The sequence below is a fragment of the Molossus molossus genome, unplaced genomic scaffold (genome assembly GCF_014108415.1).
Source record: "Molossus molossus isolate mMolMol1 unplaced genomic scaffold, mMolMol1.p scaffold_m16_p_8, whole genome shotgun sequence".
In the NCBI taxonomy this organism is placed as follows: domain Eukaryota; kingdom Metazoa; phylum Chordata; class Mammalia; order Chiroptera; family Molossidae; genus Molossus; species Molossus molossus.
Genome location: NW_023425402.1, coordinates 112,728,022 through 112,742,702, shown reverse-complemented (window position 1 = coordinate 112,742,702; position 14,681 = coordinate 112,728,022). Strand labels below are relative to the sequence as shown.

Below are 14,681 nucleotides of genomic sequence, written 5' to 3'. Positions count from 1 at the left end.
AACAAACAAGCAAACACACACTGAAGTGGTTTCAGGCATTATATCTAAAATACAACTTCTTAACAGTATGATCACATAAATCTTACAAGGCATCATTTATAACATCAATCGAACACTTTTATAAACAGCATGTACTGTACAGAGCACTGAGGAGAAATATTCACAGCCATCGTGTCCGTGACTACGTCTGTTCTGTCCTGCAATACTGAGAAGGCGGAATGTGTCTGGCACAAAAATAAATCCTAGGAGTTACAAATTAGAAAAACAACACTTTTAAAAAACATTTTTACTTTTCTGGTAGAAATATAAAAACTGTGGTTTATGGGGCAGAAAGCAAACAAAATAAAACGTCTAGTCAATTGTAGAGGTGGCTCTAACACCAAAGTTTTGTCCCTTAAACCAACTTGTCAACAGCAGTAAGAGTTTAAAATCTAAATCTAAACACAGTGCAGCCACGACAGCAACACCTGGCCTGTGGCCAGGGCACGTGCAGGCTGCCCCGCGGACCCAGGCCACCACACCACCACCACTTATATGTAGCAAAACGGATTTGTTTTAAAAACACATGGGTGGGGAGGGCAAGACACCATCACGTCGTCTTGCGGAAGCCCTTGAGGATGGGGTAGATGTTTTCGAAGGCTTCGTAAATCTCTGCTCTGACTTTAGCACCTACGGACACAAGTGGAGTAGCAATGAGAGTCTGAAATGACATTTCTTAACCTAGTAGGAGGTAAAAGTTTGACTTGGATACAAAACTACTAGCACCCTTCTCTCTATCGCGTCAGACCAGCAGACACAGGCATTAGAACATTAATGACAGATCTCTTGTCACATCCGGTCTGTTTTAAAGCAGCATTCTCTGAAGAGGGTCTAAAAAGGACAGAGCACCCTCTGCAGGTGCAGGAACAACAGCTGAATCTTATCCTCCAATCACTGTCTTCACTGAGCTCCTCCCAGTCTCCCTCTGTTGTCTCAAAACCACACTGCTGATGAATGCAAAGGCTTTAGGGCCAATTTCCCACTTTAAACTCCATCTCTTATCCAAGGTGATGCTCATCTTCTCCCCTCCCCCTACAGGTCAAGTGTGGGCTGAAAGACCTGCAGGCATGAGGTCTGATTTCCCTCCTGTCACTCCTCTACTTGGGTATGTTTCTCGGTGGGTAGAAAGGAAAGTCCTCTTTACAAATTGTCGCCAGCAGCCCTGATTCTGTGAAGCTACTTCTCAGCACGGGGAAGTAACGCTCTCGGACCCTTCGAACCTTCACACAACTACGTCCTGCTCACAGCTTACCTGTTAACACGACTTTTCCGGAAACAAAAATAAGGAGGACAATTCTGGGTTTGATCATTCTGTAGATTAACCCAGGAAATAACTCTGGCTCATAACTAGAAGAAAAAGGGCAAAAACAATTTATAAATTAAAAGCTGCTCCTGCTTTTAGATAAAATGAAGACCTGCATAAGCAAAATCACAGAGAACAGCCACACTAAGGAGCCAGAGCCCAGCTCCTCAGACAGCATCAACGTGCATGTGGGCAATAACTGGCACCTGAGGATCAAATAATTGTGTTTCTAATGACTCTAGATTTTCTCACATAATGAGAGATTTACATTAATGTTCTGAAGTCTCTCTGACCCTAACCCAGGGTCATTCTGGACAAGTTTAGGGATCACATCTGTTTCTCAGATCTGACAGTAACATTTTGTCTTTTAGTCATTCCCATCTCACCTCCTTACATTGAAATATTCTGTAGCTGTTCGTGCTGGCCAATTTATTTATTTATTTTTTAATCCTCACCCGAGGACATTGTTTTTCCATTTTTTGTTCAGATAGAGTGGGAGGGAAAGAGAGGGAGAGAGAGAAAGAGAAACATCAACGTAAAAGGGACACATCAAGTGGCCACCAACCGCACGACCAACCAGGGCCGGGAACAAACTGCAACCGAGGTACGCGCGCCCTTAGCAGGAATCGAACCCGGGTCTCTCTGGACCACAGGCCAACGCTCTAACTGCTGAGCCAAACCGGCCAGGGCTTTAATTATTTTTATTAATTTATTTTTGTTAGGTGTTTCTCCTTTTCCCTCATTGACACCCTCCTCCTCATCCCCTTCCCGACCCGTCCCCAGCTTTGTTGTCCACGTCCATCGGTTATGCATACGTGCATTTAAGTTCTGTGGTTTATATCCCCCCTCAACGCCCTCTTCTGAGGTTTGTCAGTCTGTACCCTACTTCTATGTCTCTGGGTCTATTTTGTTTATCGGTTTGTTTAGTTCATTATATTCCACAAATAAGTGAGATCATGTAATATTTGTCTCTCTGCTTGGCTTGTTTCACTTAGGATAATACAGTCCAGGTCTCTCCATGTCATCTCAAAGATACGAGAACTTTCTTTCTTACAGCTGCATAGTACTCCATTGTGTACATGTACCACAGCTTTTTTATCCATTCATCTACTGATGGACACTTGGGCTGTTTCCAGATCTTAGCTATTGTATATAGTGCTGCTATGAACATAGGGGTACATATATTCTTTCTGACTGGTGTTTCAGGCTTCTTAGGGTACATTCCTAGAAGTGGGATCACTAGATCAAATGGCAGTTCAATTTTTAATTTTTTGAGGTAACACTACAGTGTTTTCCATAGTGGCTGCACCAGTCTGCATTCCCACCCCTTTTTTCCAAACCCTCGCCAGCACTTGTTTGATGCTTTGTTGATGGCAGCCATTCTGACAGGTGTGAGGTGATACCTCACTGTTGTTCGAATGTCATATTCTAATCCTTGTAATCTCATTTTGTTAGCTCAGAGACTGAAAACATTAGGGTGTGTGTGTAACTTAGTGGAAAATTCAGGACGGTTTCTCTGAGGAAGAGAGGCTCAGGTGTGAATGTGAAATACATGTGGGAATTTTCTAGACAAACCTGAAACAAGACTGTGCCAAGTATAAAAGTGGGACACGCAAAGGCCCTGGTGCCCCAACGGGCATGCCAAGCTTGAGTGGTGCTGCAAGAAGGGAGGTGGGGAGGGACCTTCTCTGCCTGGTGGTCTCGTAACAAAGAAGCAGAGAAGAAACAAAAAACACATTCATTTTACTCAGCCATACCCTGTGCTAGTGGATCTAATGATGCTGAGCAGACCCCAGATTCAAACAACTGGGGGAAAGTTCATGAAATGTGAAATGTAGTCACCGAGCAAGATAATGATGGAATATACAGAAGGGAAGTCAGTTTCATCTGGTAAGGGACCTTCATGTCACCACATGCAGTGGGAAGAAGGCTGGCAAGAACCAGAGACATCACCACAGCTACAGGAGAAACCTCCACAGTAAACACAGCAGGAACTACAGAATCTGTTCTTATGAGCTCTTCATGCAGATGTTTTGTCATGAACACTCAGACAGACTGCTACCAAAAGCAATCCCAACACACTTCAGACTTACCTACTAAACTGCTGATGGGTCAGCACGAGGCCTTCTAACCTTATGGGGAACTTCACATCGCAGCTCCCCACCATGTTCTGAATCTTGAAGTCCAAAAACTTGGCTGGGAAACCCAACTTCTGCACAACTCTGGCATACTTTCTTGCTGCTAGTCGGGACTGCTCTTCACTAGGGAAAAGAAAAAGTGAGCTATTTATATGCAAAGCCAGCTAAAATAGTTATTTAGAAGAATAACTTTTAAAAAAGTGTGAACTGCCTTGGGTGGTTTGGTTCAGCAGTAAGAGCATCTGCCGGCAGACCCAAGGGTTGCAGGTTCGATTCCCAGTCAAGGGCATGAACCTGGGTTGCAGGTTCGATCTATGACCCCAAGTCGGGGTCTGTGGGAGGCAACCATCGATGTATCTCTCTCACATTGATGTCACCCCTCGGCCCCCGCCTTCCTCCCTGCCACTATCTAAAAATCAATAGAAAAATATCTTCAGGTGATGATTTAAAAAAAATAAAACTGTGAACTGGTCACCCCCTTCCCAATAAGAGAAAAGATCAGCAGACACAATTTCATGAGAAAGTCACCCTGTGCCCTTGGCAGGAAACTAGGTAGGAAACCAAAACAACCACCTTCACAGCCTGCCCAGCACTGACAGCTCAGGGTGTGGATGCTCGTGTGCGGCACCATCATTGTCGCTGCCAGCAGTGCTTAGGCCTCAGACTCCTAAAATGAGAGCTAACAAGCTTCGCTGTGATAGCAGAATGCTGATGAGATTTCTCCTTGAAGAATGCTACACTAATTCTTTCCTGTTTTATGTCCATTTCCGTAACTCACTTATTGGATAAAACTGACTTAGAATGCAGAGCTTATGTAAAACATGGATGAGAGCAATTATACTATAGCAATTATACTATCATCATAAACAAAAAGTTCTCAGATGCAGGGTCAGGAATGATAAAAATTAACCATAGTCCGGCCGGTGTGACTCAGTGGTTGAGCATCGACCCTGCTGCACCAAGAAGTTGCTGGTTCAATTGCAGGTCAGGACACATGCCCTGGTTGTGGGCCTGGTCCCCAGTGGGGGGCATGCAGGAGGCGGCCAGTCGATGTTCTCTCTCATCGATGTTTCTATCTCTCTCTCCCTCTCTCTCTAAAATCAATAAAGGAAAAAAAAATTAAAAATAAAAAAATGAACCATAGATGCAGTGCTTTGTTTTTTAAAGGATAATAAACTTATTTATGGTTTGTTGTCTCGATAAAATAATCACCCAAATAGATACACACTGTTCAGTCTCAGGAAGTGCTGTGGACAAGGTGAAAGTCTGCACAAACGCCCCCAGGGAAGGGAACACGTGGAGCATCACTGATGGAGCTCACATTCCTGCTGCTTTGTCCCGAGGAAAACAAGCACATAAAGACCCTAGATGAAGAGCCACATGGAGCCAGGGGCAGACCCACACCTTGACTTCTTAAAACGCTCTGAGACCAGAGCCAGACTGTCTACCCCAATGGCCTTCCCTTCACTGTAGACAACTGTGAAGTTCAGAATAAGCAAAAGCTCCATAGCCCCCCTATATGTTAACACCTCCAAATACATTTTAATCATTTATTTTAAGAGTTTAATTTACTTCATTACTTACCTCACTCCCCCTCTCATGCCTCCTACCAAGTCTGTGGGCTGTTAGACAAGGTTACACTAGTCAACGTCCCAAAACACCAACTAACCTTTGCAGGGGGCTCACTGCACAAAGAAGCAGATTACAGGCAGCAGCCTTTGCCGCAAAGGTGCACAACTCAGATCCTCGGAACAAACACCACTCACCACGAGGGCAGCAGCACCCAGCCACACTGCCAGAGCAGGAGGCAGGCAGCTCTCTCATGACTCCCAACCACATTTTCCCCCTTGGGATGCATCTGTGTCATGTGTAAAATGTTTTATATAAAGGGATCCTTTGTAACAGTTTTGACATTACATTTTATCAAATACACATACAATGCAACAGAACTATATGGAAATAAGTGATTGTAACGTATGTCTGAAAGTCATGCCTAATTTTTTTTAATGTTTTTTTCTTTTTAATTGATTTCTCAAGAGGAAAGGAGGGAGAGGGAGGGAGAGAGAGAGAAACATCAATAAGTTGCCTCCTGCACACGCCCCAACCAGGGACTGAACCTGCAACGCAGGTATGTGCCCTGACTGGGAATCGAACCTGCCACCTTTTGGTGTACAGGATGCCACTCCAACCAAATGAGCCACACCAGCCAGGAACGTGCCTAATTTTAAGAAAATAAAATTACTGCTGATTAAAGTGATTAGAACCAACCATCTTAGTAAGAAAGCAACACTAAAGTCACAGCCTACACCAAGAACACACAAAGCCCCAACAGAGAAGGACCTACCTCTTGGCACCCGTGCACACCATCTTCCCAGAACTGAAGATCAGGGCTGTGGTCCGGGGCTCCCTGATTCTCATGATTACAGCAGCAAACCGCTGAAACAGTCAAGACAGTCATTAAAGAACAAGGACAACTAAACAGTGACAGCAATGAAGACCTGAAGCACAGCCACCACAGCACCCACACCACATTCCCACACAGGACCCCATCACCAGGCAGCACACAAGCTGGGAATCAAACCAGTGACCTTTCAGTGCACCGGGAGACGCTCAACCGAGCCACACCGGCAGGGCTCAATTTGTTTTTTCCCTGTAACTAATTACATCCTTAATAAATACTAAGGCCTCTGCTTCTACCTTATATTTTCTGCTTCCCACGACTAGCTTCTATAACTGTAAGCTTTCTGTTTGAAAAGCCGCACCGCCAGAGGAATTAGTAAATCAGACTGCAAGCACACCAACATAGCACACATTTTTTGATCTAGGGATCTTTAGAAGTAAGTTCCTGTATTACAGTTTGAAATACATTTGAATTGCTCTGACCTTGGGATTATATTCAGCATTTCGGGCACGAAGTGCAATGGTCTTTAAGTCAAGTTTACAACCAAGGTTCACTGTGGATACAATATTTCTGCAAAAAAATTGAAAAGAAAATGTGATTTATTCATTTAAATTTTACAGAATGAGGCGTTAATAATTATCTATAAACCTGATTCCTTCACTGGAACTAACTTAATTTCATTATATTGTTTAATAGTAACGTTTTAATTAAATTTTAATAAATTGTTGACATTTATTAAGTGTTTAACAAGTTCCACATACCATGGTGATCATTTTACATAAACCATTACATAATGCTTGCAATGCACTGGGAACTGAGAACTATTTCACAGGAAGACATGGAGGCTTAAAGGGGGCAAGCTGCTCAGGACACACCTGGCCCTTCAGGGCCAGAGCTGGGATGTGGGTCGTCACCCATCCAGAGCCCTAGCCTTTCACGGACACCAACGCCGCTCATCTCTGAGCTCTGCAACACCACCACTCCTAATCCTAAAACTGTTATTTACAAAGAAAATAGGCAGGTATGGCTTTCTCAGTCCTCTCATAATAAGTATCTTTTGGAAGAACAAGAACCTAATCCTGGCCAGTTTTGCTCAGTGGTTAGAGAGTTGGCCTACAGACCAAAGAGTCTCGAGTTCAATTCCCGGTCAAGGGCATGTACCTCGGTTGCAGATTCGACCCCTGGGCCCTGTCAGGGTTGTGTGGGAGGCGACCCATCGATGTGTCTGTCTCACATCGATGTTTCTCTCTTCCTCCCTCCCACTCTAGCTGAAAAAAATCCATGTAAAAAGTATCCTCAGGTGAGGATTAAAAAAAAACAAAAAAAAAACCCTGTTTTGTTCTGATTAACCCTCAGTAAATCAAGAAAAACAGAAATAACCATTTACTATCTAGGCCCAACAGACAGATAAAATAGTATTCTCATATCATTTTATGAACAACTTACAAAAGAAATATACTAGAGTGAAAAACAACTTTATTAGAAATTTTACTAAAAATTTAAACAAAGCACACCTCAATTTTTATTCCCTATTTTCCTGGTTTTGAAATTGCACTCACATAGGCAATGCCCTCTGAATAAAACCATGGTGCAGGGGCTCCACGATCACTGTCATGTGAACACTGTGTCCGGACGGCAAATAAACGTCGTGTGGGCTCCAGCACATGGCTGGCTCTGGTCCCTTCTGTCACAACGCACCCTTGTGAGAACGCACTGGCTCAGGTCGGCTGTCTTCCTCAGTGCACAGCTGTGCGCCCAACTTAGGGTGTCAACTCAATGAATGTTTTCATCTCCACACTCCTATTTCCTTCCAATCAACTTCAATACATGCCTGTCTGCAACTTTTTATTATTATTATTATTATTATTTATCCTCACCGAAGGATATTTTTCCATATTTTGTTCAGATAGAGTGGAAGGGAGAGAGAGAGAAACATCGACTTGAAAGGGACACATCGAGTGGCTGCCACCCGCACGACCCAACCAGGGCCGGGAACAAACTGCAACCAAGGTACGCGCTCTTAGTGGGAATCAAACCCGGGTCTCTCTGGACCGCAGGCCGACGCTCTAACCACTGAGCCAAACCGGCCAGGGCTTGTCTGCAACTTTTGTCCTATTAACTCAATCACGTAAATTTTGGTGTATCTATCACACATTTAGTCATATAACTTTCAAATGTATCTTTTTTTAAAATCATCACCTAAGGATATGTTTTTCATCGATTTTAGAGACAGGGAGAGGGGGAGAGAAAACCATCGACGTGAGAGAGAAACATCAGTCAGTTGCCTCGCACACACGCCCAGAATGGAGATTGAACCTGCAGCCTGGGTACATGTCCTGACTGCAAATCAAACCTACATCCCTTGGGTACATGGGACGACACTCTAACCACTGAATTACACTGGCCAGGGCTTCGATGTATTCTTAGTTCTCTTTTTGCCTTGAGATGCACATAACAAAATTTAGCATGTTCACCAGTTGTAGGTGTATGGCTCAGTGGTGTCTAAGACAGTCACAGTGCTGTGCAGCCGTCACCACCGTCCACCCCTTGGATTCCATACCCATTCAACACTCCCTGCACACTGTACGAAGATTTCATGTTCCTCCCCCAATGCTGTCACATACAGGACCATTTCACTGAGCTGGAAAAATTCATTCAGGGCAAGAACAGCCACCCTCAGCTTGTGTGAAAGACACAGCCCTCAAAGACTTATATGCAGCCCTTGTAGTAACCAAAAAAAAAAAAAACAACCAAAAAAAAACAAGGACCACTGTGAACTATACTAATTCCATGACTAAGTACCTAATCTTACCAAAGACCGAAATATCCCAAGGGAAGGAGACTGCATCAGGCTTGTCTATAACAGCAATGCATGCAAACGGGATTTCACTGGTCCAAGTGTGTAAACACAAGCTACCAATTTCTAAAAATGTGAGAGCTTTTTACTAAGGGCGACTCACAGCTCTGCTTCCCTTCTCAAGTGAGACACAGAAAACTGAGATTCAGGATCACGGTTACTGCCACACACTGAGACTCATGGATCCCTCTGAAAACAAGGAACAGAAGCATTCTCCAAAGGACCCTCCAGGGCAGCAACAGGACACAACACAAGTACTCACTGCAGCTGTGGCACAATCCCCGAGCTCTCAGAGGCCGGTGTGGCAGGTGTGATGGGAGTCATGGGGGTCATGGGCGAGGGGTACAGGGGCGTGGTGCCCGGCAAGGGTGCAGTCGTAAGAGTCTGTGAGTGGAAGAGCTGTGGTGTCTGTCCTGAGGCCCCCTGAGTCGCCTGCTGGGATGATGACTGCTGCACTGTGGCCGTCACTGTTGTCACTGCAGCCTGCTGCTGCTGCTGTTGCTGCTGCTGCTGCTGCTGTTGTTGCCGCTGCTGCTCCTCCAGAATGGAAAGACTGTTGGTGTTCTGAATGGGCTGTGGAGTCAGCCCTGTGCCATACGGCATCATTGGACTAAAAATAGGGATTCCCGGAGTCATGGCGCCCTATGGAAAGACAGGAGAACGTGGGTTAGGCTGGCTGGTGCTGCCTGGTGAGAGAACAGGTGAGATGTATAAAGACAGTCGCCTTCTAGTATAAATGCAGTTATGAAGCAATAATAGGGAGGAACTTGCTGTTCTTACACACATCACCTTCTTTGTTACCATAACATAGCAGGTAAGAGCTCCGGATTTGGAATTGGACCTGGGTGTGAAATCCAACTCTGCTACTATTACATGTGAGAACCTAAGGAAGCCGTTTAACTCTTCAGGAATATCTACGAGATGATAATGCCCTAAGATAGTTACAAAAAATCATGGAGATCACTGGAGTGACCACACATCCTTCTTTAAACTATTACCCTGCATACTATCTGGGCAGCACCCTGTTTCAAATTTGGATGATAAATTACATGGTTACCCTAGAGAGATCCACTTACAGCATCCAACATGACAGGCACATAGAAAACAAATGAGTGTTAGCAATGATAATGATGATTATTCGAATACTACTGAAAAAGGTTAATCACTGCTCTCCAAAGAGGTTAACTCAATAAAATCCAATGCCTTTATCAGAATATCAACTTCATTTTCTACATTGCTTCTAAGTGTTTCCAGATATTGTGACATTTATTAATTGTCCTAAGTCTTACCACAGCCCTTTGGGAAAGGGAAACCCATGCTCTTCTTCCCATGTTAAAGCAGAAAACTAACACCAAGAACACTTAAATGAGTTGCCCAAGACCACAGACCTTATTGGCAGATTAGCCAAGATCAAAACCAAATTTTCCCAAAGCCCAGTACAATCTTCTCCCACCACCTAAATCCACAAAGGCAGGGAAGCCTGCAGAGCTTGTTATGGCTGTGAACCTCTTAAAACCACACCTGAAATTTCTGCACAGAGGGATCCAGTTTTCATTAGATTTCTAATGGGTGCAAGACCCAAAAAAGAGCCACAACCTTTCCTGCTTCTGCCCTTTATTTGGCAGAAGGCAAAAACTGGAAACGTGTGAAATATTTATGTCGAACTTTCTTATCAATGTGGTGGCTGAGAGAACAGGAGAGGAGGACCAACCACACACTGTGGCCCCAAATATAGGCGTTATCCCACTGCATCAACCACTCGCTCCTATAAAAACACTGGCTAGAAAACATGCAAGTCACACTAACTTAAAAAGACTGAGACAGCCCTGGCCAGTTTGGCTCAGCGGTTAGAGCGTCGGCCTGCGGTCCGGAGAGACCCGGGTTCGGTTCCCGCTAAGGGCACGTACTTCGGTTGCAGTTTGTCCCCGGCCCTGGTTGGTCGTGCGGGTGGCAGCCACTCGATGTGTCCCTTCACGTCGATGTTTCTCACTCTCTCTCCCTTCCTCTCTCTCCCTCCCACTCTATCTATACAAAAAAAATGGAAAAATATCCTCGGGTGAGGATAAAAAAAAAAAATAAAAAAAAAAAAAAAGACTGAGACAAAGGTTTTGAAAGATCTGCCTCTCTTTATGCCGTACATAAAAATGAGCTAAAACTAATTGACAGACAGACCTGTAAAATCAAGACCTACGCAGAGAAACACCTTAGGACTTCAGGTAGGCAAAGATTTCTCACACAGGACACAAAGACAAACCATGAAGCAACACTGACAAAGTGATCAGAAAACAATGAAGAACTTTTACTCTCCAAAAGACACCACCAAGAAAATTAAAAATTAAAAGGAAAAGCTGAGACTAGTGAGCCTCAGAAGGGGAGACAGCACCTGCAGAGCACACCTCTGGGGGCGGGGGGGGGGTGCGCCCGGAAGAGTCATCCCTGGCTCTGTGCTTTCAGATACCCCCGGCAGCCACAGTCAGAACATGTTAAATGGAAAATTCCAGAAATAAACAATTCCTAAGTTACTTTGGGTGCAGTTCTGAGCAGGGTGATGGACTCTCATATCCCGTTTCACCCACAGGGGCGTGGACCATCCCTCTGCCCAGCATCTCCACGCTGTATGTGCTGCACAGTGGGATATTTTGAGAGAGGCTGTAGTCACAAAACTTTTCTTACAGCATTCTGTTATCAACGTTGTATTTTATGATTAGTTATTGTTGTTAATCTCTTCCTGTGCCTAGTTTATAAACTAGACTTTATCATAGGTTTCTATGTACAGGAAAAACTTTGTATATATAGGGTTCAGTATTGCCCATAGTTTCAGGAATCCATTGGGGGTCTTGGAACATGTCCCCCATGGAAAGTGGGGATGACTGTACCCACAGACCTACATGGCAATAAAAGATGAATAAACCAACAAAAATGGGCAAAAATTTGAAGAACATTTAGAAATGACAAATGGATGATAAGCACTTGACAAAATACTTAAGATCATTAGTCATCAGGAAAATGCAAATTAAAACCACAACTACTACTCAGCAACCACTAGAATGGCTAAGAGTATAAACTGTGCAGTGTTGGTGAGGATATGGAGCAACCAGAACTCTCATATGCTGCTGGTGGGACTTCTGTATAAAGATAAACATATACTGACCCTATGACCTAGCAACCTCATGCCTAAGTATTCACCCCAGAGAAATAAAAGCACAGGAAACAAAGCACGTACACAATGTTTACAGCACCTCTGTCCACGGGAATACCAACATCAGCAACTGAAGAAGGATAATGTAAAATGTGGTACATCCACACAATGAATGGCAGTAAGAAGGAATTTGCAATATAGAAACATGTTCGGCAAAGAAGACAGACATACAGAACATACAAACTGATAGGAGTCCATTTGCACAAAATCCTAGACTAGGCAAAACTCCCTATAGCTCTGGATAGCAGATGGGTCATTGCCTAGGGTAGGGGAGTGACCACAAAGGGGCAGGAAGAAATTTTTTAGGTATTTGGAAAGTCCTGTAACTTATCCAGGGGTATGTAATTATCAAAATATACTCTTAAAGTTAGTGTTGTTATTGTTTGTAAATTATACCTCAACAGAGATTATTTAAAACTTCAAAAAGCAGATAAGTTATCTGGAACCATAAACATGAAAAAGAAAAGTTGAACTAGAAAATAATTTGATAAGGGCCACTTTAAAATCAAAGACCCTGTATAGTAATCACTTGGAACAGCATTGTAAGTGTTTATCAAAAGTTTTTACAAACAGCCCTGGCCGGTTTGGCTCAGCGGTTAGAGCGTCGGCCTGCGGTCCGGAGAGACCCAGGTTTGGTTCCCGCTAAGGACACGTACCTTGGTTGCAGTTTGTCCCCGGCCCTGATTGGTCGTGCAGGTGGCAGCCACTCGATGTGTCCCTTTCACGTCGATGTTTCTCTTTCTCTCTCCCTCTCTCCCTCTCTCCCTTTCTCTCTCTCTCTCTTCCTCTCTCTCCCTCCCACTCTATCTGAACAGAAAATAGAAAAATGTCCTTGGGTGAGGATAAAAAAAGTTTTTAGAAACAAATACATGTTTTATTTAGCTTCCAAGGAGACTCCCCAAATTATATACCAGCATGCCTATTCAAAGCCTAGGAGACCTTCACAAGATATGAAAGGTTTAAGGAATACAAACCCATTTTCAACAACAGATGCTGTTACCTGAGGGGAGGCCAGGCCCTGAGCATAGGGTGGCAGGCTGTTGTTCTGATCCATGGCGATCGCTTTCTTCTGGGCAAGTCAACAGCCTCTGCACTGGAGCAGCCTCAGCATTCAAACTTTCCACGGAGCATCCCCAGCACACTTCTTAGCAACTTCCTCAGCAGTCTGGGTTATCCTCACACCAAGACAGTGATGTTGCTCTGAAAAGTTTGAAGTTTTATGTGAGAATACAGATAAGCTATACAATGTTACAAATCCGTTTCATAGTTACACATACACACGTGCACAAAACTCCAAAATGAAGCTATTTTGGAATACACTTCTTATCTATAATGCTGAACATTATTCCTTCCATGTTTGCTATGACTGTATGCAAAACTGCCAACAGGAAAAAATTATTTTGTGACACGTTTCATTTAAACACTCGTAATGTTCAAAATTAAGGTGTCATAATTAACACTGAAAACTTTGGGGGGGAAATATCCAGAGAAAACAAATTCCCAAGCAAACTTTATGTCTCAGTAGAAATACTGGTTAAGCACTGTATACACAGCGTTATTAGCCCAACTTCAGGTTCTCACATGTTCCAATCCCCTTTATACCTCTGATGTCTTGGGCGTTAGGTTCAATAAACATTTAATTGGATCCTATACACTTTAGTGGGATCACTGATTGAGCTCCTGTTTTAACGAAGCACTGACAGAAGCTGTCCCGACACTACGTTGTTTATGTAACACCTCTACCTCTTCAGGACACAGAACTGCAAAGTGTGTCTGTATCTGGTTTTCCCTAAATCGCTATTTTTTTTGTTGGCTGGACATTTGAACTACCTCTTGGACAAAAGAACCAGGCGACCCTGCTCAAAGGCCGGGTTCGGTTCGGTTGGGATGGGCCGCGTTGCTGTGGGAAGCGACGGAATCTCGCAGGGCTCCGAGATGAGCACACAGCCCGGGTGGGCGCACAGGGCCAGCGTGTGCTACTAACCAGGTGCCAGTTTAAACACCGTCCGCCACAGGGCGTTCTCGCCGGACTCGGGGTCGCGGCTGCAAGGGAAAACCCACGGCTCCGAGCCCGTGCCGCTGCGGCGCACACACGCACCTGCCGAGCGCACGGCAGCCCGAGGGCCCCGGAGGACGAGGGCCGGAGACCACAGACCCCGAAGACCGGCCCCACGTGAACACGGAGCCCGCTCGGGGCAGTGTCAGGGCGCAGGGGGAGCTGGTTCTCGGACGCGGTTACCCTGTCACCACAGAAGTGCTGAGAGGACGAGGAGGGCCGGCGGCAGGAAGGGGACCCGGCCCCGCGCCTCGGGACCCGCTTCGAGCCACACGGAGGCCGCGCCGGGGCAGCCGGTACGGCGGGGGCGGCGGCGGCTCGAGCGGGCAGTGGTCCCGCGCGGCCCGCGCGCCCGCCCGCCTCCTCCCGCCCTCTTCCCCCGCCTCGCCGCAGGGGTCGCCCCGCCCGGGCCTCAGAGGGGAGGAAGAGCCTCCGCGCCGGTTACCTGGAGTCGCCACGGACAGCAGCGCCCACCTGCGAAAACCAAGTCAGACGGCCGGCGGCCCAGGCGCCCGCCACGGCGACCCTCCCGACCCTCTCCGCCGCCCGGCGCGCACTTATAGTGTCACTTCCGCCAGTTCTGCGCTTGGCTTCAGCGAGCGGCCGGCGCCGGAGCCGCGGCCCTGGGAAGTATGGGCGTCCGTCACTTCCGGTGTCTCCCGGGAGAATCCGTTTGAAAGGAATGCGG

General features: G+C 45.5%; 1 protein-coding gene across 1 annotated transcript; it reads right to left on the bottom strand.

Moving 5' to 3' along the window:
* On the bottom strand, window positions 1-14,535 carry LOC118621152 (TATA-box binding protein). The gene is made up of 8 exons (XM_036248465.1): window positions 14,439-14,535; window positions 12,938-13,137; window positions 9,001-9,380; window positions 6,364-6,451; window positions 5,825-5,916; window positions 3,436-3,603; window positions 1,292-1,386; window positions 1-669 (listed from the first exon to the last, which is right to left on the bottom strand). The coding sequence occupies exons 2-8, from the start codon at window positions 12,989-12,991 to the stop codon at window positions 590-592; spliced, it is 957 nt and encodes a 318-aa protein (XP_036104358.1). The 5' UTR covers window positions 12,992-13,137; window positions 14,439-14,535; the 3' UTR covers window positions 1-589.
* Between the last annotated feature and the right edge of the window lie 146 nt (window positions 14,536-14,681).